At 34.1% G+C, this 27,961-nt stretch overlaps 1 protein-coding gene and 1 non-coding gene across 3 annotated transcripts in view; both read left to right on the plus strand.

The window, feature by feature from the left end:
- The window catches only part of Haus6 (HAUS augmin like complex subunit 6), a 37,668-nt gene that overhangs the window by 7,839 nt on the left and 1,868 nt on the right, over window positions 1–27,961 (plus strand). For both annotated transcript variants that reach the window (XM_048783905.1, XM_015502572.2), the window contains exons 5-16: window positions 2,014–2,161; window positions 3,318–3,383; window positions 3,695–3,743; window positions 6,637–6,807; window positions 8,704–8,897; window positions 9,865–9,991; window positions 10,565–10,667; window positions 14,625–14,706; window positions 21,267–21,333; window positions 21,698–21,874; window positions 23,811–23,946; window positions 25,287–26,300. In XM_048783905.1, coding sequence (XP_048639862.1) covers window positions 2,014–2,161; window positions 3,318–3,383; window positions 3,695–3,743; window positions 6,637–6,807; window positions 8,704–8,897; window positions 9,865–9,991; window positions 10,565–10,667; window positions 14,625–14,706; window positions 21,267–21,333; window positions 21,698–21,874; window positions 23,811–23,946; window positions 25,287–26,300 — 2,334 coding nt within the window. The remainder of the gene's footprint in view (window positions 1–2,013; window positions 2,162–3,317; window positions 3,384–3,694; window positions 3,744–6,636; window positions 6,808–8,703; window positions 8,898–9,864; window positions 9,992–10,564; window positions 10,668–14,624; window positions 14,707–21,266; window positions 21,334–21,697; window positions 21,875–23,810; window positions 23,947–25,286; window positions 26,301–27,961) is intronic.
- On the plus strand, window positions 21,054–21,184 carry LOC125610839. The gene has a single exon (XR_007340897.1). It is a non-coding gene; the product is annotated as a small Cajal body-specific RNA 8 (non-coding RNA).

Genomic DNA, 27,961 nt, shown 5'->3' on the forward strand with positions numbered 1-27,961 from the left:
GAGCGTGAGGATTACAGGTGGATGCCCCGTGCCTGGCTTGTTTGGTTTTGATTCTTAATTTTTTTTCTTTTTTTTGTGGTACTGGGAATTTAATCCAGGAGTGCTTTACCACTAAGTTAAGTTGTTGAGGCCATCCTTGAACTTGGGATTCTCCTGTCTCAGCTTCCTGAGTCACTGAGATTACAGGCATGTGCCATTGTGCCTAGTGTGATTCTTAAATTGTTACTATTCTTCACAGTTTTAAAATCAAGAGGTTTTTAATAAAGCAAGATAAGTTAAAATATTAATTTACCTCAAAAATCAAATAGTTCATATTTTACTGGAATTATATGTTGAAATCTCAAAGTGAATCTTGGTTACTATTTACATTATTTTATATATGTTATTATGTTTTAATATAGGAGTTTGGCTTTCCGTAGAAGCCAGATAATAAACATTTTAGAATTATGAGCCACCTAGAGTCTCTGTTGAATATCTCTTTGTTTTGTTTTTACAACCCTTAAATGTAGAAACCATTCTTACCTTATTGGGCTGTCAAAAATAGCAGGTGGGCTAAATTAGGCTTGCAGGTTATAATTTTTGATCTCTAATAAATAGTGTTGAATGAGTTAGAGATTTATTTTTGTTCCTAGTAATGTGTTGGAAATTTCTGTTTTGAATGGATTTGATTAATTTACCAGTATGATATATGTATACATATTTGAATACATAGGCTGATATATGTGTAATGTATGCACTGTAACTTTTTTTTATGTTGTTGACAGTGACAGTCTCACTGAATTTCTGAGGCTACTTGTGATCTTGCTACTTCAGACTCCCAAATTGCTAGGATTATGTGTGTGTGCCACCAGCTTGGTTATACCTCATCTCCTATTTTGGGTACCAGAGATTGAACCCAGGGTTTCTTTTTTTTTTTTTAATTTTTTTTTGAACCCAGGGTTTCTTAACCACTGAACCACATCCCCAGCATCCCCTGCCCCTCTTCTTTTGATATCCCTGATTGAACCCAGAGGTGCTTCAACATTGAGCCACATCCCCAGCCCTTTTTATATTTTATTGTGAGACAGGGTCTTGTTAAGTTGTTTAGGGCCTTGCTAAATTACTGAGGCTAGTTTTGAATTTGTGATCCTCCTGCTTCAGCATCATGAATTGCTGGGATTACAGGCATGTGCCATCTGCTTGGCCCTTTTTTGTTGTTTTGTTTTGTTTTATTTTATTTTATTGTGGTGCTAGGGATTGAACCCAGGGCCTTGTGCATGCAAGGCAAGCACTCTACCAACTATTATATCTCCAGCCCTTATATTTTGACATAGAATCTCTTCAGGGCTTTGCTAAATTGCTGAGGTTGGTCTTGAACATGCAGTCCTCCTGCTTCAGCCTCCTGAGTTGCTGGCTTTATAGTCATGGGGCACTGTGCCTGGCTCCTCATCTCTTTTTATCTCTCTCTCTCTCTCTCTCTCTCTCTGCCATGCTGGGGATTAAACTCTGGGCCTTGAGTATGTTAGGTAAATACTCTGCTCTGACCTACGTCCCTAGCCTCACCTTATCTCTTTTAGTTAACTTTCCTTTCTTTGCTGTTAAAAGATCTTGTTAAAAAGCCTAATAGCTCATATATATAACAATGTGTTTGTTCAGAGAATCTCTGCCAGATAATTATATTAAAAAAACTTCGCTTTTGATAACCTTTTTAGTTAAACTAGTTTTAAAAAAGGTTATCTTGGTTTCATTAACATTTAGTTTTATCTTTTTATGTATTATGTGTGTGGTATAATAGCTTTTAAGGAATTGTTAGTTACATGATATTTATTTCTTAAAATTAAATTTTTATTTTTTTGAGAAGGGGTTTTGCTGGGTTGCCCAGCTAGCCTTGAACTCCTAGGCTTATGTGATCCTTCTTCCTCAACCTTGTGAATGCTGAGACTACAAGTGTACACCACTGCACCTGGTAAAAATTGAACACTTTTCATATTTATTAGCTTATAAGTGTGTTTTCTGATATTGTCTTCCATGTAGATTCTTCTCTACATTTTACAGAAACATTTAATGTAAAGCCACAAGATATGCACAAGTGCATGGCCAGATGGCATGTTTCACGTAATAGATTTTTACAAATTTTGCAAAGAGAAGATTATGTTACCCAGCAATATCAGGAAAATGCACAGTAAGTAGTATTTTGATAGAAAATATTTCCTTTCTTTGTGAACACATGTCATCAAATGTGACTTCAGTAGAAATATGAAATTGCATTTACTATTTGTTTTGTAGTCTAGGGATTGATCTTAGGGCCTCACACATAGTAGGCAAGAGCTCTTCCACTGAGCTACAGTGAACTACACTCCCAGCCCTTTGTTTACATTTTGAAATCAGAGAACTTGTGAATAAAGTATTTTTAAGCTCTAGGCATATTGTAAACGAAAGTTTAGAGAAAAGGATAAAGTCACTTTAGTTAAAAAATTTAATTTCTTATGTGATTTTTCTTTTTTTATGAAATATATTTTTACGCTGAAATTGTGGTCATTCTATTTTGTATCCTTTTTGGACTTGATATTTCATTCTATAAATTTTTACATTATTACTTTTTTTTGTACCAGGGATTGAACCCAGGGGCACTTAATCACAGAGCTACCTCCCCAGCCCATTTTAAAATATTTTATTTAGAGACAGAGCCTCACTAATCCGGTGAGGCTGGCATTGAAGTGCCTCAGTCTCCAAGACACTGGGATTATAGACGGGCGCCACCAAGCGCAATTAATGTATTACTTTCAATGTGTATTTATTAGTTTGTTGAGTAGATATTTTATTAAGTAAATGCTTCTTTAAGTAGATATTCCATATTTAACTTTCTTTTTTTTTTTTTTGCATTGCTAGGAATTAAATGTAGGGCCTTGTGCATGTGAGGCAGGCATTCCACCACTGAGCTATATCCCTAGCTCCCTTAAGATAATTTTTCAAATGATTGTTACTAATAATGCTACAGAATCCTTTGAAATTACCTTAAAATGGAAATGTTGCCTGACTATATTTTATAATATTTAAGTTTACCCTCTAGATATATGAGATAAGGATAAGAGAGTAATCTTATTGACCTCCACCATTCTACTCAATGAATTCAGAATATTTAGCCTACAAATTGTTGTTCATCTCAGTAGTACCTTATATGTTATGTTACATCCTCATGTAACTACTGAAGGGAGTCCAGAGTCTTAGTTGACTATTGGATGTCTCTAGAAGCAAGGATATAAAAAGGGAATATATTTAAATGGGTTTTGATGGCTAATTGTAATGGAATTATAGTTGACATTTTATATGTTTTCCAGATTATCAGTTAAGCAAGTACGAAATTTGAGATCAGAATGTATAGAACTGCAAAACCAAATAAAAAAGTAAGTGACTTTTAGAGCTGGAATTGGCTTATATGTATTCTATAGAAGTTGCATTTTATTTGTTTGAAGAAACAGATTCTCAGAAACATTAATTAAAATAATATGTCAGTAGCTAGATGATGATAGGATTAGAGCATAGCTCTGATTTCTAATCCAGTCTTAAAAATTATTGTTGCTTTGAGCTTGAATTTTATTTTTATTATAATTTTTTAATTGGAATGACTATTAGTAGGTGGGTTTGTGGACCAATTTGGATATTAAATCACTGTGTAATTTTCTTATGACTAATTAGATTATTTAATTTTTGCTAGAATGGAACCCTGTGAGGATGAAAGTAACATACAAGAGAAAATTCAAAAGGTGAGACAACTTTGAAGGGACATATTGAGTCTTTTTGACTTTTGTGATATGCGATAATTGCTTAATTGGACTGTTTTTTAATATATATCTACACACACACTTATTTATTTATTTATTTATTTATTTAAAGAGATAGGGTTTCACTTTGTTGTCCAGGCTGGCACTGAATTCCTGGGAGTCAGTGATCCTCTTGCTTCAGTCTCCAGAGTAGCTGGAATGATAGGCATGTGCCACCATACCTGGCAACTGTATTCTATTTTCTTTTTGCAGTTTCTTTTTGTAGTAATACTACTTTTTTTTTTCTTTTTGCTCTTTTTAGATGATATATAAGACAATATCAATAAGATGCTAGTAAAACTTTGAATATAATAAAAAAAGTGGTTTATAATTTATATGATTAAGTACACATGCAAAATTTGTTTTAAATGATGAATTTAAAATCTTTATTCCAGCAAGAAAAATTCTGCTTGATTATAACTTAATTCCTGGTATTAATTTAGCTAAATAAAATAAATTAGCTGAAGGGAGATGGTAAGTTTAGGAAAATATGAGAAGTCAAATTGAGGATTATGTGGCAGTAGAGAGGAATCTGGAAAATGTAAAGTATCTAAGGCAACCAGAGGTTGGCTTTGATATGGGCTCAAAGTGTTTTCTTTTTGTTTGTATGGAATCTCTTTCAAGCTCTTTATTGTGATTCTGTGATTTTCAAGCTGCTTTGGGTATTAATTGGACTTCTTATGTACCTTTTAGCTAGAAAAGGTGAGTGCCTGCTTCAGGAAATAGTTAATCATTCAGAGAGTGTTTCTTTATTTTTTTGGTACTGAGGTTCTTTACCCCTGATCCACAAGCATTTTTATTTTTTATTTTGAGTCAGGGTCTCACTAAGTTGTGTAGGGTCTCACTAAATTGTTGTGGTTATCTTTGAACTTGTGATCCTTCTGCCTCAGCCTCCCGAGTTGCTGGGATTACAGGTGTATGCTATTGTGTAGGACAGTGAGTATTTATTGATTGCCTTCTATGTGCCAGGCATCTTCTAGATATTTGGACTACAATAATGAAGAAACAGCCAAAGTTACTTTCGTTATGGATCTTTCAATTTTGTGAATAGGAACAGTCTTACTATTGAATGCAATATCACTGATGATAAATTTAATAGGTTGGTATGAAACCTATTAATATTTTACGTCATTCTGTCCTGAATATGGTTATTATTCATTTCCCCTGAGTCCATCAGCTTTGAGTCATTAATAGACAAAATTCTAGACTTGTAAAAATTGAGAACTGGATACTGGATGATGATGAATTAGGAGGGAATCCCATCCTGTGAGACCAACAGGCCACCAACCAAGTCTATGTTTGGGGACAACTTTACCTTGTTATGCAGCACTTTAATTAGAGATATACTTCAACAGATTTTTCCAAGTAAGAAGAATACGGTAAACATGACTACACCCATGTTAGTGTAGTCTTCTCATGATTCAGATAAGATAATGAATAACATAAATACAAAAAATGTGCAAATCATAATATATAGCCTGTCAAATCTTCAATCTAGATGAACCTTTGTTTCCAGTTTTAACTATTACAAATAAAAGTTCTAGAATGTTTTTGTTAATGTTCTTATTTTAATTGATATAAATAATGATAATGCTTTTTTAGGGGTACAATGCGATATGTTGATCTTTATGTAAATTTAAAAGATTTAAAATTTAAAAGATTTAGTTAAGTGAGTAACATTGATTACCTTACCAATTTATCATTTTTTTTTGACATGGGAATGTTAAAATCTATTAGCAGTTTTGAAATATGTATTGTTAATAACTGGTCACCATGCAGTGCAATAATCCATTAAAACTTTTTTCTCTCGTCTGTCTGAAACTTTGATAAATCTGCTGTGGAAATTCTTGTATATGTATTTCTTTTTTAAATTGTTTTTTCTTTTTTGTTGATGGATCTTTATTTTATTATTTATATGCTGTGCAGAGGATCGAACTCAGTGCCTCAACATGCTAGGCAAGCACTCTACCACTGAGTTAATACCCCAGCCCTTGCACAAGCATTTCAGTGAACATAGGTTAATATAGGCCTGAGAGTTTCTGCTTTTAGAGAAGCATAATTATATTTTAACTTTTCTGAAATCTGAATGACTTAAGATAAATGTTTAGTAGTATTTCTTTTCTCTTGAAAACTTTTTTTATTATTTTTCTTGAAAATTCTCCATTAAGATTAATGACATTTTTAGAATACAGAAAATACTAATTGTATCTTGGTATAAAGATTTTTTTTTTGAAAATTATAATTGAGCTAGATTCTTCTGAGAAATTCTTTCATTTTCAAGCCCCTTTAAAAGTAATATCAATGCTTTTAAACTATTAGAATTAGTAGTTTAATTTTCTCACTGGAATTCATCCCAGGAAATTTACTTATTAACTAGCAGTGAGCAAATATTTATGCTTACATTTCTTTAATATATGTATAATAATAATTATTATTATTTTTTTTGGTACCAGAGATTGAACAACTGAGGGACACTTCCCCACTGAGCCGCATCCCTAGCCAAATTTTGTATTTAGAGACAGGATCTCACTGAGTTGCTTAGCGCCTTGCAGTTGCTGAGGCTGGCTTTGAACTTGCGATCCTTCTGTTTCAGCCTCCCGGCCACTGGGATTACAAACATGTGCCACTGTGCCCGGCCATTTTTCTACTTTGAGACAGAGTCTCGCTAAGCTGCTTAGGGCCTTGCTAAATTGTTGAGGCTGGCTTTGACTTGGGATCCTCCTGCTTCAGCCTCCTGAGCCACTGGGATTATAGGTGTGCACTACAGTGCCTGACTGTCTTACTGTATGTATAAACTATATGTAGACTTTGATATTTCATTTGTTTCTTTTTAAAGGTTCGGTCTTTGTGGACTTCAGTCAATGAAACACTCATGTTTTTGGAAAAAGAGAGAGAAGTTGTTAGTTCAGTCCTTAGTCTTGTTAACCAGTTTGTTTTAGATGGATCTAATGTCATTATTAATATTCCAAGGCTCTTACTTGACAAAATAGAGAAACAAGTGTGTCAGGTAAGCATTAATATTTTCTAAAAAGCTTTTGGAAAAGCTCCATGCAGTGATTTTATATGTTAAGTTTGATTTTCTAGAAATATTTTTCTACTGTTTTCAAATTTTAATTTTGTGAATATATGTAGTAAAATCTTCATAAAGAGGGTACTTTTAAAGGGGTATATATTTATTACTGTCAACTTTTATTATTTGTCTATACCTTATACATCACATGGTATAGAGAGGACAGGATTATTTAGTAGGTAGATAGTACTGTACTAGTTCTTAATAAATTCTCAAAGAGAAAAATTATCTCTAAAAAGTCTTCATACTGTTTTATTTTTTATCTGTCAAACATTCCATTTTATTTATTTTTTCCTCCTCTCATGGTACTGGGGATTGAACTCGGGGGTCTCCTACCTCTGAGCTACATTTCTAGTCCTTTTTGGTTTTTATTTTGGTAAAATAAGGTTTTATTTAATAAGAGTTTCATTAAGTTGCAGAAGCTGGCCTGAACTTGTGATCTTCCTATCTCAGCCTTCCATGTAGTACACTGTTGCACCCAGTTAAGATTTCTTTTAGTGTTGTGATATCCAGTGTCTGTTTTTTTTTTCTTTTTTTTAGACTGCTGATCTTAGTGTTTTTTTTTATGGTTCATTTTTCTCTGTCTAGCTCGCTTGCTTGTTATTTATTTATTTATTCATTCATTCTGGAAATTGAACTCAAGGGCTCTTTACCACTGAGCTACATTCCCAATCTTTTTTATTTTGGGACTTAGTTTCTCTAAATTGCTGAGGGCCTTGCTGAATTGAGGTTGACCTCAAAGTTGTGATCTTTTTGCCTCAGCCTCCTGAATTGCTGGGAATACAGGTGTGCCCATCTCTATCTAGCTTTTAAATGAAAAGGTTTTCCATGGTTCCTTTGATGGCTGTTTTTCTTTTCCCCTCATTATAGATCTACTTGTATTTTCTTAACAATTCCATGGTTTTCCATACAATAATATTACCAAGTTGATATTTCTAGGTTCTGCCCTTCAACTAAATTCCATCTGGATAGTTTATTTTCTTATAGTAATCATGACTTATTTAGTAGCTACTATATACATGGTATTGATTCTAACACAGGGATTACAAAAATTAAATATGGTTGTGACTCTGGAACGCTTTAATAGGTAGCATGATAGGCCCATCAAATTCAAAGTACATAAAAACCAAGATGCATAAACTTAGATTTCTGTAGAGAATACAGGCAATAGGTATGGAGTACATTAATTATTTATAACAATAGGGAGAAGATAGGAAGCGATGAGGTCTTGGAGAAAATTACTGTAATATTCGTGGTGAAATTTATGATTTAAAAAATACTGGTAACTAGGGACTGGGGTATAGTTCATTGATAGACTACTTCATAGTATGCAAGAGACCCTGGGTTCTTGCCCAGGGTCTAGCTGTGCAGGCATATACTCTAGCTGTGCAGGCCAAATGGACATGACCCAATTTTGGAAGCAGCTTTTAGGAGTCATCAGTTTGTAACTCTTTTTTTAAAAAAATTTTGTTTTAGTACTGGGGATTGAGCCCAGGGCTTTGCACATGTTAGGCAAGTGCAAAGCTACACCCCCAGCCCAGATTTTAACTTTTGATTAAAAAATGAACTCCTGATCTCTTTGCCAAACTGCTCTTTCTTCTAAATCTTGATTTTTTTCTTTCCATCTGTTTGATTTCTTTTACTCTGGTTTTCAACCTTTGCAACATATAAAAATGTAGCATGATGGTATATTAGTTAGATTGAAATTATTTATAAAGTTTTGTGTTAGGGTGAGCTTTTTATGTAACAGTAAAAAGATAGATATATTTATGTAACAATTTATTATCTGAGGAACCTATAGTTTTTTACTTTTTTCCCCCTTTGATTCTTTAGATGCACATGGGAAGTGTTTATGAGGCTGGAAAATTGAATCTCTTAACAGTAATTCAGTTGTTAAATGAAGTCCTGAAAATAATGAAATATGAACGTTGTCAGGCTGACCAAGCAAGATTGACAATAGACCTTCACTACCTTGAAAAAGAGACCAAATTGCAGAGGGAAAGATTATCAGATCTGAAGCATATGAGGTACACTAGAAAGATCTTTTTTTTTAAATTTTAGTATGAGAGGAATAGACTGGCTTTCTCAGCAAAATTCTTGTATAGATAATGCCTGTTCAGCTTTGTCAAACAAGTGTGAAATTTTTAATGTAACTTTGTAATCAACCCAGACACATGAAGTAGAAAGTTAATGCAGTTTTTTCTTCTTTATATGGAATACATTATTTTTTCACTGATAATTTATGAAATAATTTAACTTTTCTCCTTTTGTGTATGTGTGCGTATATATATGTCATATAATAATAAAACTGAACTTCAGCAAAGGTTTTTTTTTTTTTTTTTTTTTTTTTTATACTGGAGATTTAACCCCAAGGCTCTTTACCACTAAGTTATATCCCCAGCCCTTTTTATTTTTTATTTTGAGATAAGGTCTCACTAAGTTGCTTAAGGCCTCACTAAATTGTTAAGGATGGCCTCTAACTTGCCATCCTCTTGCCTAAGCCTTTGAAGCTGCTGGGATTATAGGCATGTACCACTGTGCCTGGCCAGAAAAATTTTTTTTTTTTTTAGTTGTAAATGGACACAGTACCTTTATTTATTTTTATGTGGTACTGAGGATCAAACCCAGTGCCTCAGTGTGCTAGGCAAGCACTCTACCACTGAGCTACAACCGCAGCCTGAAAAATTTTTATATTTGAAAAGAAAGACTGGTAGTTATAGACTGCATTTAGGAACAGAGCATGGGTGTAGAATTCCCCCTGAAGAAGAAAAATTGTATTTTTAAGGTAAATGGAGTAGATGTTTGATTGCTGTCTGGTTTTCAAAGGAGAAAGGGTATTTTAAATTCTGAATATTCATTTGAGAGCTTATTTGATTGATTTTGTGTTATATTGGTTAAACTTTCTCCTTACCTACTACTGTTGCTGTTTTCTTAAATTTCACTCCATTTTTTTTGTATATTCATGTTTGAATAGTTTTTTTTATGCTATCATAGGTGTAAAATAAAAGAAGATCTCACAACTATAAGACATTCTATTATTAGAAAGCAAGGAGAGTGGTGTAAAAAATGGGAAGAGTTTCTTGGTTTGTCTCCTTTCAATCTAATTAAAGATTGGACTCCAGTAAGTAACATTGATTTGCCCTTTGGAGAGTAGTTTAGTTTTGGTAACTTTTTGATTTACCATGTTACAAATGTCCTTGAAACCCTATGTGTGTTATCATCTCTGACTCTGAGTCTAAAGTTCAAGTTTTGATTTCTGTAATTTTTTAAAATATGTGATAGACTTTTCATTAAGCTAATGTTGTCGTTTATAGTTAATTTTTTTTTAATTCAGAGGGTTGTATTAAAAAGAAAATGAAGGTGGGTGGGGTGGTATATGCCTGTAATCCCAGATACTTGGGAGGCAGAGGCAAGAGGATTGCAAGTTCAAGGCCAGCCTGGTTTACCCTGTCTCAGAAAACTAACACCAAAACAGCCCCAGAAAAACTGCATGTGAGATACCATGATATCTGAGACATAGTTGGAGGACAAAGTGATCCCCTTGTTTGTAGTATTGTACTCTTTGGTTTAGAAACAGTATGGGATATATACTTTGTAATTCTAGTTTTGCTTGGAAAAGAATCATTTGTATATTATCATTGTTATTGTAGTAATTAGCATGTTTACTTCAAAATTGTGAATTCTGTATTTAAAGGCTGTGGATCTTTTACCACCTATGTCTCCGCTTTCGTTTGATCCTGTGTCAGAGGAAGTATACGCAAGGAGTATTCTTTTTCAGTATCCTGCTTCACTACCAGGTTGGTTATTTATCTTTTTCTCTTTTAATCCTCATTCTGTCATTATTATTATTATAATGTTTCTTTATATTTATTGCTTTTGTTCTCCATTTGTTTTTTGTTGTGGTGAAATGAACATAACATAAAATTTACCGTTTCATTCATTGCACAGTGTACAACATGGTAACATTTAGTCAACTTATAGTTGCGCAATCATCATCACTCTCTAGTTCCAGAACATTTTCATTGTCTTAAAAAGAAATCTCTTACCCATTAAGAAGTCGCTCCCTATTTTCTCCTCTTCCACTCTATGGCAATAATATATATGGCAATAATTACTATACTTCCTGTTGCTATAGATTTTCCTATTTTGAATATTTCATACAATGAAAATCATACAATATGAGTTTTTTTTTTTTTTTAAGTTGTAGATGGGTACAATACCTTTATTTTTTGCTCAGGTAGTTTATTTTTATTGAACCCAGGGCCTTATGCATGTGAGGCTTGTTCATGTAGTTTTTTATGTGGTGCTGGGGATCAAACCCAGTGTCTCCTGCGTGCTAGGCAAGTGCTCTACCACTGAGCCACAACCCCAGCCCAAAGTTTTTTTTTTAATCTGTTGCTTACACAGTTTTTCACTTTACATACAATGTTTACAAGGTTCGTCCATTTTGATGAACGTGGGTATCAGTCCTTATTTTCTTTTTCCTTTTTTGTTTTTTTGAGACAGGGCCTTGCTGTGTTGCCCAGCCTGTCTTTTGATTCCTGGGTTCAGGTGATCGTGCCTCAGCCTCCCAAATAGCTGGTACAACATGCATGTTCCACTGTGCCTAGCCTTAAAAATTCCTTTTATAGTTCGCTAGTTATCTTTTAGATATATATTTGATCTGCTTTTTTTTTTTGGTACCAGGGGATGGAACTCAGAGGCACTTGACCTCCGAGTCACATCCCCAACATTTTTTCTTTTTATGTTGAGACACTGTCTTGCTAAGTTGCTGAGGCTGGCTTTAAATTCACATCCCTCCTTCCTCAGCTTCCTGAGTTGCTCTGCTGTGCCCAGCTCGATCTGCCTTTTGACCTATTTTTAGTATTTAATCTTTATGAATACTTAATTTCTAGATGCCTTATTATGCTTCTTTTTCAAAATTTGATTTTTTTATGGTCTTCTTTCATTATGGCTTCTTTTGTTTCTTTTTTTGCTAATTATTTTATTTTTTTTGTTACTGGAGCTTGAACCCAGAGCTGCTTTACTTTACTACTGAGCTACATCCCCAGTTCTTTTTATTTTGAGATAGTTTGACTAAGTTGTTTAGACTCTCATTAAGTTTTTGAGGTTGGCCTCAAACTTGAGATACTCCTAAGTCTCCTGAGTTTTTGGGATTACAGTTGAGTACCCTAGCACCTGGCTACTAATCATTTTAAATATACTGATTTTGTCTTTTTAATTTTTCTGTCTTCTGTCTTGCTTATTTGTGCTTCTATATGTTCTGCTTGCCAGTGCTCATGGTTTTTGCTTTGTATGAGAAGGTGATCATGATTTCAACTTTACTGAGTCTCTTTACCTCTGAAGGATTCTTGGGAGCTCTGGGTTATAAAATAGCTTCTATAGGTTATTATATAGATATAGGTTTTTCTTTTGAATTAGACCAGTTAATGTCTTTGGGATTCCTATAACAAATAACCATTATAATTTTGGATTTTATACCTCCTTTTGAGTAGTAAAGGTTTTAAATTTCTTTCATTCCCTCCCCCCAACTCAGGTATAGCAAGAATCTTTATACTTCTTCAGTCCAGGTGGCAGAATTTTTATAATCCCTTTTGAGGATTAGAGAGCAGCCCTTTCAGTATCCTGGCTTTATGTCAGTCTCTCATTTCAGATCCCAGCTTGAGTGGCTTCAGAATTTAGCCAGATAGGCATAAATTTTCCAGTGTCCAGCCCCTAGAGCCTGCCTGCTTTTATCAGATGCCCTTTCTTAGTTTGAGCTTGCCATTCTGATCAGACTTTCTGTCTTATATTGATATTTATTTGTTCTTTTAGTTCCTTTATTTTTCTTAATTGAATTCAGCAGTTCTAGTGTACTTATGGTAGGGTACCAATTAGTGTCTGTTTCTGTTTGGTTTACCCTCTTATGAGTTCAGTTTTATTTTTTTATCTTTCAAATGTCTTATCCTCACATTTTCTATTTTCACATCTAGTTCTTCTTTCTTTCTTTCTTTCTTTCTTTCTTTCTTTCTTTCTTTCTTTCTTTCTTTCTTTCTTTCTTTCTTTCTTTTCTTTTCTTTTCTTTTCTTTTCTTTTCTTTCTTTCTTTCCTAGTAATTGAACCCAGGACCTCATGCATGTTAGGCAAGAACTTTACCACTGGGCTACACCCCCAGCACATCATTTCTTACTTGAAATTATATTCAGTCTAGTTCTGCTATCTCCAATATTCAATTCGTTCCATATACACAATGGCTGTCAGTGGTCTTACTTTAACATAAATATAGTCCCTTTCATTTTCTGATATAAAACACATTAATAGCTTCTTATCATTAGGGGGAAGAATTTGAAATGCTTACCAATTTTTACCTTTCAAGCTTTCTTACATGCCAGAATAAATGTTTCAACTCTGGCTCCCTACAATAGATGGTGTTTATAGTGGTGTATAATAATTTTTGTTCATGATTTTTCTACCAGTTTTGTAGTAGAGTTGTATTTGTACTTACTTTGGGGATGTTTATAAGCATTAGCGTAGTTTCATTACAATTAGTAGGTGCCTCAAGGTGAAAATGTTATAAGAAATGGCATGTTTATAGTGATGGATTAAGAGGAAAACTTTACATAGTATTTACATTGGCTTCTGATACAGTGACAGTTGGGACACATGTACAAATAGGGAAGCCTTTTGGAAACTAACATGTTGAAAAGAGGAGTAGTCCCTGCAATATCAAATCCTATGTAGCATAACCCTGGCTTTCTTCACTAGTCTCATTTCCCTTTATGCCTCCGTGGTATATATCCCCCAACCCAGTGCTATAGGGCATAATCCCCATGCTACAGTACCATATTCTCTCAATACCTTCATACCTTCTTCCCTCTCCCCAGTTTGGGCCAGGTGTCTCTTCTGACTTCTTGCTTTTTGTACATACTTCTGTATAATAATACTTAGTAGTATCACACTTCATTCATCACTTGACTGACTCACTAGAAGCATGGTCTCTCCTTTCTTTTTCCCATTGTTAGTACAGTAGTGGCACATAGTTATTCAATGATAAGATGATGAGTAAATATTTAGATTGATTGCTGCATAAAAAGTGTGCCAAGTATGCTAAACACTAGCTTTTTGGCCTTGCTGGCTTATGTGCTATTACATGATTTGTGTACTTAAACAGGAAACATAGTTATATAACACTGGAAAATTTATGGACTGTCAGCTTTTGGAAATTTTGTTTTAGTATGAGTTTCCGGTTCAGTTGTCTGTTTTGTTTGTTTGGTTTTTGCATGATTGTGTATCAAGGTCATAGCCTTGCACATGTAGCAGTCTTTTTATAAAAGCTTACTATTTAGATATGCTGTATTGGGGCTGGGGATGTGGCTCAAGCGGTAGCGCGCTTGCCTGGCGTGCGTGCGGCCTGGGTTCGATCCTCAGCACCACATACAAACAAAGATGTTGTGTCCGCCGAAAACTGAAAAGTAAAATATTAAAATTTCTCTCTCTATCTCTCTCTCTCTGTCTCTCTCTCTCTTAAAAAAAAATAGATATGCTGTATTACTTTTGTGCCTATCACTTTATCTTAACAATTGGATAATTCTTTTCTTATTAAGTGTTTGTTATCTTCTGATTTCTTCTGTTCTGGGGCTAAGAGACTACTTATCTAATAGATGTGAAGACTGGGGTTTAATCCCCAGAACTGTACAAAAAAATAAAAAGGTTTTAGAATTTCAAGAAATACTTGAACATGTATGAACATAAGTAATTATTTTTTTCTACTTTAGATATACCTAAGCAACATAATGAAGAAAAGGATCACAAAGCAGACATTGATACCTTGATAGCTGTGTGTGATCTAGCTAACAGGTAAAACAAATTTGATATTTTTATTGACTTTCTATATCTTTTTAAAAAAGATCTGTTCTTTTTAGATCTACATGATAGTAGAGTATGTTTTGACATATGTACATGGAGTATACCCATTCTTGTGGTTGTACATGATGTGGAGTTACATGGTCAAATATGCATATCCAAACATAGGAAAATTATATCCAATTCATTCTACTGTCTTTCTTATTCCTGTCTTCTCTTTTCCCTTCATGGTCCTTTGTCTAATCCACTGAATTTCTATTCTTCCCTCCCCATACCTTTTTGTGTGTTAGCATCCGAATATCAGAGAGAACATTTGGCCTTTGTTTTTTGGGGAGATTGACTTATTTCACTTAGCATGATAATCTCCAGGCCATCCATTTTCCCGTGAAAGACATAAAGTCATTCTTTTTCATGGCTGAGTAGTATTCCATTGTGCACATATATACACCATATTCTTTATCCATTCTTCTGTTGAAGGGCACCTACGTTGGTTCCATAACTTAGCCATTGTGAACTGAGCTGCCATAAACATTGATGTGACTGCGTCAGTGTAGTATGATGATTTTCAGTCCTTTAGGTATAAACCGAGGAGTGGGATAACTGGATCAAATAGTGGTTACATTCCAAGTTTTCTGAGGAATCTCCATACTGCTTTCCAGAGTGGTTGCACCAATTTGCAGTCCCACCAGCAAAGTATGACTGTACCTTTTCCCCCACATCTTTGCCAACACTTATTATTGTTTGTATTCTTGATAATTGTCATTCTGACTAGAGTAAGATGAGATCTCAGTGTAGTTTTAATTTGCATTTCTCTAATTGGTAGAGATGTTGAACATTTTTTATATTTCTTGATGGATTTTATTTCCTCTTTTGTGAAGTGCCTATTCTTCTGTGAAATGCCTTTGCCCATTTATTGATTTGGGTTAGTTGATTTTTTTGGTGTTAAGTTTTTTGAGTTCTTTATATATCTTGGAGATTAATGCTCTATCTGAAGTGCAGGTGGCAAAGATTTTCTATAGTAATTTTAGTCCCATCTTAAGCTAATTTCGAAACTTTTCTACTAAGTTTCCAAACTTTACTATATAACTGCCCTATCTTAACCAGGCAGTATTTATACTTTCTATAGTAGACCCACATTTTCAGAAAAGATTTAGCATTTATGATGCATGGGTATTTTTTTCTCCATCTGTATTTTAAATATTGTATTTCATGGGGATAATCTGATATTGAAGAAAAAAATGTATATAGAAATTATCTAATGTAAGTTTTGGAAATTTTGCCATTTTTTGTACTTGTGAACTTTTTTGAAAACATTCTGTAAAAACTTAACTAGAAGTCAAGAATTTGGGAATCTTTGAGATCATCTAGTTTGATAACTGAATTTAATTCAGGCTTTGGTTGGTTCAACTGTTTCCCATTTCAGCTTGTTCAGTTATCTATATTGTGTACTGAGGCTTTTGACAAACTACTTGCTAAAAATTTTTCCATGGTTTCAGAAAATATTGGGAGACTCTGATTTACTCTCACCCCCAAATTTAACATATGAAAATCCTAAACTTACTTTGTTAGTTTCCTTCAGGAGTAGTCCTATTTTCTTTATTGCCCATTTTCTCTGTTATCTCATTTTGGCTCTTAAAACTGATGCCAGGTTATATATATATATAAAATCCCTAAGTGTATGTAATTTACTAGTGGAATATATTTGGTCTTTATTGAGATTATTAAGCATTGTAAAGGAGCAATAGAATTAAGACATACTGAATAGATTATTTATTATTATTTTTATTGCCATTTGACTGTGGGGTTTTTTTTTTTTTTTTTTTTGGTATTGGGGATTGAATCCAGGGGTGCTTAATCACTGAGCCACATCTCTAGCCCTTTTTATGATTTGAGACAAGGTCTTGCTAAGTTGCTTAGGTCTTGCTAAGTTTTAGAGGCTGGCCTCAACCCTGTGATCCTCCTGCTTCAGCCTCCTGATTCACTGGGACTAATGGCATGCATGCCACCACACCTGGACATTTGACTTTAATGGGTATCTTTCAGTTCACCTTCTCCAAGTAGATGAGGGATAGATATGAAAATAAAATTATTAGGAAAGTTAAATCAGAAAGCTCTATAAGTTGTGTGCGGTGGCACCTATCTGTAATTCCGGTGACTACAGGCCAGCTTGGGAAGTTAGAGAGACCTTGTCTCAAAATAACATTAAAAAGGGCTGGAGATGGTGATCGGGAGTAGAGTATCTCTGGGTTCAATTTCCATTATTGTGGGGAAAAAAATAATTCTAAATTTCACATGAAGTAGTTTTCATTATATATATTTTTAGAAAGTTGAAATACTATAACTAAAGTCAAAACTTTTGTGTGAAATTGAGCCATTTGCAGTTGCCTCTGTAATAACTTTCTTGTTCATAGGAGGTCAATATTAGTTGTGGAAAATTTATGTCTTTTTTTTTTTTTTGGTGGTGCTGGGGATTGAACCCAGGGCCTTGTGCATTCGAGGCAAGCACTCTACCAACTGAGCTATATTTCCAGCCCTATCTCTTTTTTCTTAAGTTTGGATTTGTTGTTGATTCTCTGAATACTTAAGGAAAAATAATAAAATCTCTGAAGATCTAGTGTTGATAGTAGAGTATTAGCTTGCCCAATTTATCCTCATGTCACAATTTTCTTACAGCATGCCAGGAGGGTATATTTGGTACTTATCAATCTTAGTTATTTTCTTGGTTTGTCTTCCTTTGAGAGGGCAAATTAAGTATTTCAATTAAAGTCTTTTGTTGAACTATAGATTGATGGAGGTACTAGATTAATACATAAATTGAGTTTTATTCATGAATGTTATTGAACCTTGATTCCTTTTTAGAAAATTGTATAGTAATATATACTATCAATTCTATACAGGAGATAGACATTCAACCCTTAAAAGATAGCTCGAATGTAGTCTTTTAATATAGAAAAAAGGAGACATATTAAGTATTCTTTGATGTTCACATTTTTCCTCTTTTAATCTCCTAGATCTTTAAATTACTTTGATACTTTTAAAAATTATAGGTTTGGTATATTGAAGGGTGTTTAGGCAAAGGATTCCCTCTCTCTCTCTCTCTCTCTCTTTCTTCCTTTTTTCAGTTATTGGTTCTGGTGATTGAACTCAGACTGTGCTTCTGAGCTATATCCCTAAGCCCTTTTTATTTTGAGACAGGGTCTTGCTGAGTTGCTCAGGGCCTCGCTTAGTTGCTGAGGCTAGCTTTGTACTTGCAGTTCTCCTACCTCAGCTACCCAAGTCCCTGGCATTATAGGCATATGCCACCACACTCTGCTAGGGAAGGCTTTTCATGGTGAGGAGTAAAATGCTTAATGGGATGTGAAAAGTTAGTATTGTTAGCAGAACAGAAGACCTGTGAGGAGTTGAGTTTCTAGGATGTAGAATAAATTATATTGCTTAGAATTTTTCACTCTTAAAGGTATTTGTGAGGCTGCGTGTGGTGACTCATGCCTGTAAATCCCAGTGGCTTGGGAGGCTGAGACAGGAGGACGGCAAGTTCAAAACCAGGCTCAGCAACTTAGTGATGCACTAAGCAATTCAGTGAGATCCTGTATTTAAATAAAATATTAAAAAAGGGCTGGAGGTTTAGCTCAGAGGTTAATCACTCCTGGATTCAATCCCTGTACTTTGTTCATGTGTAATATGGATAGACTATGCTTATTGAATGAAAAGAAAATCCCCTTTTCTGAATAGTTCAGCATTTACTCAAAATTTTAAGTTTGTAATACTATCATCTTAGATTATTGGGAAATTTATATGTGAATATGGTTGATATAACTATTCAATTAAAAATCTGGAAAGAATATAGATTTAGAATGTGTTGTTGGTCCTTTCATATGCAGTTATCATTTACACGTATCAAAACAGTCTTCTCCATAAATGTCATTGCTGGTTTTGACATAGTGAGCTTATGGAGGCTGCACCATACTTAAAACTGAAGTTCAGTGATTGGTGATTCCTTCTCTGTCACTATGGTCACTATTTTTCTTTACAATGGTTTTGGGGAAGTTTCCATGTTGTTTCTAGTGGTGATGATGATGCTGTTCTTGACCCTTAATGTCTACATTTTCTCCTTTAGTTAACTTTGAAGATAGGGTAGTATAATATTAAGATGTCAGCTGAACATTGTTAGTGTTAGAATTGAATTTCAATCTCACCTTTCTTCTTGTAATAATTTCTATTATTTCTCAGCTATCTAGATATAATATAGCAACAATAGTAAATTAAAGTGAAAAAAATTGCCTAAAATTTCTATGAAATCACTTGTCACATTTTTTTTCCTTTGAATTTCTTTTCTAGAGTTTATATGGAATCATATAAATTTAGTTCTAACAAAGAATGGATACTGTCATGTTCTAAAATACAAAGTTTATATAATATTAGTATAGTGTAAACAGTTTTGTGTTTGTCTCTATATTTTAATGAGCATTGTTAACTAATTTCCACTTAATGCTTTGTACCATTATGTTTGTTTTTAGACATTTATATTTATTTCTCCCTTTGAAAAAAAATTCTTATAAAAAGAATGCTGCTTTTTTTTTTTTTTTTTTTTTTTTTGGAATTGCTCTTTCTTTGGCATAAATGCCATGATGGGATCAATACCCTTTCTTTTGGTCTGTTACAATGCTTTGATTTTATGGGTCTTGCTTGGCATGGAAGTAGATAGTGAATTAGGAGTGAGCTAGGGCTGCTTTAACAGTGTCTTTGGTTATAATGTTAGCAGATCTAATAGCATGTTGCCAATTCAGAAATGTGAGAGAGGAGGGTATAAAATGCATTTCTATTGTTCTCTATTACAAGGCTCCACAAGAGTGATTTAAATAGAAACAATTGTTGTCACCCGAAGAACCCTATCCTCAAATGACATTTACTCATTGATTTGGTCAATCCATCAAACAATTAATGTGTATGTATTGCACTATCTCACACTAAACTATGCTACCTGGGAATAGCTTTTGGGAAGAATGTAAACCTTTGTCCCCTTGTCCCAATCAATCTGGCACCTTAATGACATTGGTCAATAAATTATTGGCCCTGTTTCAGAGAGCTTTTTGATGATTTTAATGTGAAATTTAGGGAAATATAATAGCCCTTTACCTTTGATACCTGCCTCTTTCCTGTTACAGCCAGCTTCATCATATCTTGTTAATGCTAAATTGAACCTTCAGCAATTGTAGTGACTTTGAATTGTGTTTGGAGGATACAAGAAGATTCCAAGAGTGCATATTTGAAAACATTTGAAAAATTAATCTGGGTATTGTGTTACATACCTGTAATCCCAGCAATGAGGGAGGCTAAAGTTAGAGGATCTCAAGTTTGAGGCCAACCTGGCAATTTAGTGAGATTTTGTTTCAAAATAAAAAAATAAACATGCTTGGGTTGAGGTTGTAATTCAGGTATTGTGTCCCTGGGTTTAATCTTCAGCACTGCAAAAGCGTGCGCACACAGACACACACACATATTGGCTAATATACTTGCAAAAGCCCTTAATTTTGTACTTATGGCTGTGAAAAAGCTCAGTACTATATGCTTGCTGTTGACAGTGGTCTCTTTGGTAATCCTGTTTTTTAAATTACCTAGGGTAGAAAAGCTTTTGACCTTTGAATTTAAAAGATCTTTTGAGGTCAAGATCAAATGGTTAGTTTTTTTTTTTTTAAATTTATATTTATATCAAACCCAGGGCCTCACACATGCCAGGCAAGCGCTCTACCACTGAGCCATGGCTCCATCCCCCCTCAAATGGTTACTTTAAAGTTATCATTTCCTTTAAGGTTTTAAAATTTAATAAGTTACTTTTTTTTAGTATTCATTCAAATGGGCAGGGGATCTAAAAGTTTAAAGAATAAACATACAGATTACAGTGAATGAAAACTGAATAAACTCATGACTTGATATGTAACATATTTGCAATTAAGCAATATTTAGCATGAGAAATTGATTTTGAAGACATGAATTATCAAAGGAATCTTAAATACTTTGCTACAATAAAATTCTGTGATCTGGACCCTGTAAACCTTGTAATATTGCTGTTCTAATAAATTGAATCTGTTTTAAGCCTTTTTCAAGTTTTTGAGTGTTCATCAGATTATTTAGCCCTTTTAAAAAATGCTATTGACTTGGGGCTGGGATAATAGCTCAGTAGTAGAGTGCTTGCCTCACACTTGTGAGGTACTGGGTTCGATCCTCAGCACCATATAGAAAATAAATAAAAAGTAAATAAAATAAAGATATGTGTCCATCTAAAAAATATTTAAAAATGCTATTGACTTAAAACATATATAGCAAGTAAGTAAAATGTGAATTGGGAGGCTGATACACAAATTGGGCTGAAATACTGCTCTACTTGTCACCATACCTCCCTAGAATAAACTGCCTTTTGATGACCGGGACGAATTGAGTGAAATCGTAACGGACAGATACGGGGCAGACAGTTTTTAAAAAATATTAAGATACATCAAGTGAATGGAATTTTTTTGTACTTGTAACTTGAATTTGCTATTGTTTTTTCCTTTTAGTTCTGCCTCTTTCCTGTTACAGCCAGCTTCATCATCAGATAGAAACAATGTTACACTACTTGAAAAGGTATATTCTGAAACAATTGATTCTGACTGTACTAAATGATATTATTTTTGTTGCTATAATAGTTTTATTAAATTTAATTTCTGTTTTCTAATTTCTCAGTGTTTGTATATTTTATGCCATTTCTGTTTATATGTTTTTTTGCCAAGTGGAACTATTGGAATTATTTAACTCTGCTAGTGAACATATAATTTTATGACGTTATTAACATTTTTTGGGTTCATGATTTTACACATGAATGTTTAATGAAAAAAGCTTCAATATATCTTTTAAAAGAACAAATTAAAAAAATTAAAAAGAAAAAGCTTCAAGATCAGCCATGATTAAGGTTTTAATATTACATGTCTTTTTTATTTATGATATGAAGATGAGAACTCCCAAAGAAAAAAATGAAACACTATCTAAGAAAACACCAGAATTTAAAGTGGAAGATTCTTCAGTATCAGATGTTGCAAAGAATACAGAGACTAGAGCATTTGAAGGGTCTCTGGCTCCCCCCAAAAGTGATCCTTTCCAAAAAGAGCAAGATCATCTGGTGGAAGAGGTTAGAAAAAGACTGTTGATAAGTATACTTAAATACCTTTTTTCCACTCAATGATGTTGGGATCAGTAGTGAAGTACAGTTAATTTGCAGTTAACTGAGGTTGGTTGGGGGAAGGGAGATCACAGATAATAAAAATCTTGGTTAATGCAAAATTGATACCATCCTAAAAGTAGAAATAGATTGCTTATAAATGTACTAAGATTTCATCCATGTTTTAGAACTCCATCTCCATTATACAAATATCATCCAAAAGTATAAAAATCCTAGGGTGATGATACATATCTGTAATTACAGTGACTTGGGAGGCTGAGGCAGGAGGATCCCAAGTTCAATGCCACCGCAGCAACTTAGTGAGGCCCTAAGCAACTTAGCAATGCCCTGTCTCAAAAAATAAAATGGGGTTGGAATGTATCTCAGTGGTTGAGTGACCCTGGGTTCAATCCCCAGTACCAAACCAAACCAAATCAAACAAAAAACCCAAAATATAAAAATACTTCTTTCATATTTTAGGGATTAACCATTACATAGTTGTTATTTAAATATTTTTTAATGTTGCTTTTTTTTGAATATTAAAAAAAGGAATATTTAGAGGTTTTTTTGGTTTGTTTCCTAAATATTTTGAAAATGATTACATACATTGCTGTTCATGAACTCAGTTTTTCTAACTAATCCTGCCCCTTAATGCTATTCTCCTTTTCACTAGTAATTGAACACATTATACCTCTATTGCTCAGTACTACAGAACTCAGCTTACACAAATTACTTGTCGATCATTCACTAATATTATTTTTAATACATGTTTTCCATAACATACCTTAGAATTATTTGGATTTAGTTAAGCATATGTTTTTTGTTTTTTATTTTTGTTGATACTTGGTTAATAGAGTGCTGTTTCATACACTTTCTTATCTTTACTTTAGAATGTATCCCTATTGCTCACTAATTTGGATATGATAATGAGGTTTTTGGCAAGGAAGTATATTGTCAGAATGTATTCTTTTTGTTAATAGAGATATTATTGTGCAAATGGATTATAAGGAGAATCTGTTTGCTTTAAAATAGTCATTTGAGTGGGTACAGAGTAGTCAAATCCAAAGATGTGGCAGATAGTAACTTAGATCACTGTCCATACCACTAATAAATCTTCCCAAGTATAAATCTGTTTTTCTACACTGTTTTCTAGTGGGTTATCCATTTAAGATAATGAAAATATTGTTTTATGTTTTATTTCACTCCAGATGATGTATATATAGTACCTTGGAGTTTCATTGTTGTTTTTTTGTGTGTGGTACTAGGGGCCCTCTACACTGAGCTAACTCCTCAGTCCCCTGCCATTTAAAAAAAAATTTTTTTTTTTCGTAGTTGTAGATGGACAGCAGGCCTTTATTATATTTGTTTATTTTTATTTGGTGCTGAAGATCCAACCCAGTACCTCACACGTGTGAGGCAAGCGCTCTGCCACTGAGCTACAGCCCCATCCTTCTCCAGCCCTTTTAATTTAATTTAATTTTTATTTTGAGACAGTCTCCCTGAGCTGCTGGTAGGCTTGAATTGCAATCCTTTAGTCTCAGACTCTTTTGAGTAGCTGGAATTACAGGTGTGTGCCACGGTACCTGGCTCATGTTTTTTTTTTTTTTTTGCCATCTGCTTTGGGGGGATCTGCTGACTGTGAAGTGCTTATTCTTTTTTATTTTTTGTTTATTTATTTTTCAGTACTGGGGATTGAACCCAGTGGCACTTTACCACTGTTAGACAACCCCAACCCTTTTTATTTTTTATTTTGAGACAGGGTCTCATTAAATTGTCCAGGATGGCCTGGAACTTCTGCTTCAGCTTCTCAGCGGAGTAGCATTGCACTTTTACTATTCTTAAGAAGTTTTTGTTGCATTTGACTAGTGGGGTTGGCTGTTTTTTAAGTTTTCTCTTTCTGTTTTAGGTTGCCCAAGCAGTTTTATCTGATTCACCACAGCTCTCTGAAGGAAAAGAAGTAAAATTAGAGGAACTAATCGACTCTCTAGTTTCTAACCCCTTCTTAACAAGGAAACAAATTCCCCGAACTCCAGAAAACTTAAGTAAGTTAATAATGCTTTCTATCTCATTTCCTCTTTCTTATATATTATCACTCTTAGACCTATTGTCTTTTGGAAACATATTTTAAAATTCTGTTCTGTATCTTTCAACTTAGTTGACAATGGCTCTTTATTTGTTTTGATGTAAGGGAATTTTAGTGAAATATTCAGTCTTTCATCAGTATTATTTTGTGATTTTAATGTACTTTCCAGAGGTATAATTTGCCGTGATAATACCACAATTTTGTTTTTGTTGTGTTACCTGGATTTTTTTCTGGAGAGTATTTTACTTAACCACTTTCTAAAAAGTCTCCTGCATTCAGATCTGACCACATTTAGAAAGTATAGAGGCTGTATTTTCCCAGTCAGCAACCATGCATATTAGCCAAAAACTGCACAGATTTTTACTTCTCCCCAAATAGTACCAGATCTTTTTTCCCCTATAATTCGTAGGCAGAGTTCTTCATTAATTTATTTATTTATTGTTGAGATAAGAGTCTTGCTGTACTACCTAAGCTGGCCTCAAACTTGGGATCCCCCAGCCTTAGCCTTCTGAGTAGCTGGAGGAATTACAGACATGTTGCCTTCACAGCCAGCTGGCAAAGTTCTGATACTGGTTTTCTTATGTAACCAAAACAAATCATCTTGGTTGAGTAATTAAATACAATTTCTCTTTCATGCCTGATTTAATTCAAGTTCAACTCAACCACAGCCTAGATTGGTTGTTAGCAAACTACATTCTGTGAATCAAATCTGGTCCTGCTCTTTGTTCTGTTTAAAAAAAAAAAAAATTATTGAGCACAACTTGCTCAGTTGTTGACAATTTTTTTTTGTTTTTTTAAAGATTCACTGTAGTATAGTCATATATGTACATGGGAAAGATATGTCAGATTCATTCCACTGTCTTTACTTTTCCTATTACCCCCTCCCTTGACACATTGTTTATAGCCACTTTCAATTGCAGAGTTGAACAGTTTGAACTGATCAGATGGCTGCAAAACTTAAAATGTTACTATTTGACCCTTTATAGAAAAAGTTTACACCCTGACCTAGATGGAAGAGAAATTGTCTTTTTAATGCATATAGCTCATATGTATTGTGAAAAACTATATGCATATTTAAGGAACATCTTTTCTTACACATCTTGTGTTTCATCAGCTGAAGATGGAGTTATCTGATGTTGTTGGGGTTTGGTATTTTGTGGAACTTTAGCATCCAACCAGTATATTTATGGAACATACACTGAATCAGTATCTTTATTTTCAGCATTAGAAATAAAGTGTTTAATTGCTGGCTTTGTGTTGAGAATATTAGTAAATTGTATTTTCCCCCCTTTTAATTAGTAACTGAAATTAGGAGCTCATGGAGAAAAGCAATTGAAGTGGAAGACAGTAGAAGTACAGAACCGATTCAAGTGGATACTGAACATAGAGAAGTATTGTCGGGATCCCTACCTGTGTTGCATAATCAAGAAGAATTCAGCATGGCCAGTTTTTTCTCAGATTTTGATCAATCTCATTTGGCTGAAGAGAAAGTTGTTTCAGGTTGCATTAAGGGTATGCCTGAGAAATATGTGACCAGTCATAAAACTGAATCCCCAGTAGAAGATCAGTCAGATTTGTTAAATAAGAAAATAATTTGTAAGCAAGATTTAGAACGTACACCTTTACCAACCAGGCTTTCAACAATCAGCCAAATAGAGAGATTTTCCCCTACTGTGGGAAATAGAATAGATGTGATAGGTAAAAGTGAAGAGAAGTATATTAAAATATTGGACTGCTCACAAGCTTCTTATAATGAACCTTCCATACATAAGACTATGTTATGGAACTCTTTTCAGATTAGTTCCAAGAGTCTTAAGGATACAGATTTTGGCATATTACATGAAACTCTTCCAGAAGAGGTTGGTCACCTAAGTCTTAATAGTTCTAGTAGTTCAGAGGCCAATTTTAAACTGGAATCAAATAGTCCTGTGTACAGAGGCATTTTTCCAGATTATGTGGGAGAAAGACAGACTACTTCAGAATCAGACTTCAATTTACAGGCTATTAGTAGTTATGAGGCTCTAAAGAAATCTCTTTCCAAGAAAAGGGAAGAATCTTACCTCTTTAATTCTGAAGCACTTGAAACACACAAACCAGAATCAAGCCCTTCACCTAAAAATATGCAAGCAGATGATATGCTTAACTTTTTGGACACTGATGATTTGCTCATTGATTATACAAAACCATCTTTACGCACGTCCCTTGGTGAAAGAAAACAGTCTCTATCACCACTAATTAAGTTTTCTCCTGTGGAGCAAAAATTGAAGAGCACAGTACCATGTGGTCTTGGAGAACTTCTACCTAATTTAAAAGGTAAGATTTAACTAGATCTTTGCATCACCTATTGAAGTTTTCTCTCAACTTTTTATAAAAATCATACATAGTGAATGCTGCATAATCTTGTTTTTTTTTTTTTTTTAAGTTGTAGTTGGACACAGTACCTTTATTTTATTTATTTTTATGTGGTACTGAGGATCCAACCAGGGCCTCGAACGTGCTAGGCTAGTGTTCTACCACTGAGCCACAACCCCAGCTCCATAATCTTGGTTGTTAATGTGATAAAATATGTTCTGTTTTCTTTAATTGGGGGTTGAAGGAGTGAACCCTTACTTTACAGGTACTTTCAGAATCTATTTATGCATATGTAGTTTACAACTGGTTAGGGTCAGAGGTAGAAAAAAAATTCACAACTCCCGAAACTTAACTGTTTTTGTAATATAAACTATTGAAAGTAAATCTCTTTGAAATCTTCTTGTCTAATTGTAAATGGTTTTATTTTATTTATTTATTTTTGTATCTGGAATTGAACTGAGCTACATACCAGCCCCTTTTTATTTTTATTTTTTAGCCCTTTTTATTTTTTGAGACAGGGTCTTCCTAAGTTTCTTAGGGCCTCACTAATTTGCTGAGACTGGCTTTGAACTTGTGATCCTTCTGCCTTAGCCTCCTGAGCTGCAGGGATTATAGGCACATGTCACCGCACCCAGCTGGAAAGTGGATTTAAAAATGTCTAGAAACACTTTTTTTAAATGGAGATTCCATCCAAGGGCGCTTAACCACTGAGTCACATCCCTAGCCTCCTTTTCAAAATATTTACTTTAGAGAAGGGGATCTCGCTGAGTTGCTTAGGGTCTTGCTGAATTGCTGAGGCTGGCTTTGAATTTGTAATCCTCCTGCCTCAGCTTCCCTAAGCCTCTGGGATTACAGGTGTGTATCACTACATGCAGTTTATTTTTTATTTTGAGACCCAATCTAAGTTGCGTATTAGAGTTTGTTAAATTGCTAAGGCTGGCCTTGAATTTGTAGTCCTCTTGCCTCACCCTCCCAAGTTGTTGGGATTATAGGCCTGTGCCACTGTCACTGTCTCTATCTTTTCATAGCTTTATTCCCTTATGTGTCTGTCTGTCTGTCTCTCTCTCTCTCTTTTTTTTTTTTTTTTTNCCACCCTGGAATCCTGGTCTTTTTACTTTTTTTTTTTTTTTTTGCACTGGGGATTTAACTTAGGGGCACTCAATACAAAAAAACACCTGTTTTGTATTTTATTTAGAGACAGGGTCTCACTTGAGTTGCTTAGGGCCTTGCTAAATTGTTGAAGCTGGCCCATGTCTGTCTCATCTTATATTGACATTGTCATTTCAGTTAATTTAGGGCCCACCCTACTCCAGTATGAACTCACCTTAGCTAATTTTATCTCTAAAGACTGTTTTTTTTTTTTTTTTGCAAATGTCACATTCTGAAGTTAGTTGGGTTTGAATTTCACATACCTTTTGGGGGACATAATTCAACCCATAATGGTTAGCATTAATCATTATTGAAGCTTGGTCGAAGATAATGTTGGATTAATCATAATTCTCTTCATTTGTGATTGTTAAATATTGCTCTTATACCCTGTTGGGACAGATTGGAATCTGATGATAAAGATTCATTTACACATCACTCTGATTTGCTCCTGATATTTAAACACTAGTATTTTG

This window comes from Marmota marmota, unplaced genomic scaffold, assembly GCF_001458135.2.
Source record: "Marmota marmota marmota unplaced genomic scaffold, marMar, whole genome shotgun sequence".
Taxonomy (NCBI): domain Eukaryota; kingdom Metazoa; phylum Chordata; class Mammalia; order Rodentia; family Sciuridae; genus Marmota; species Marmota marmota.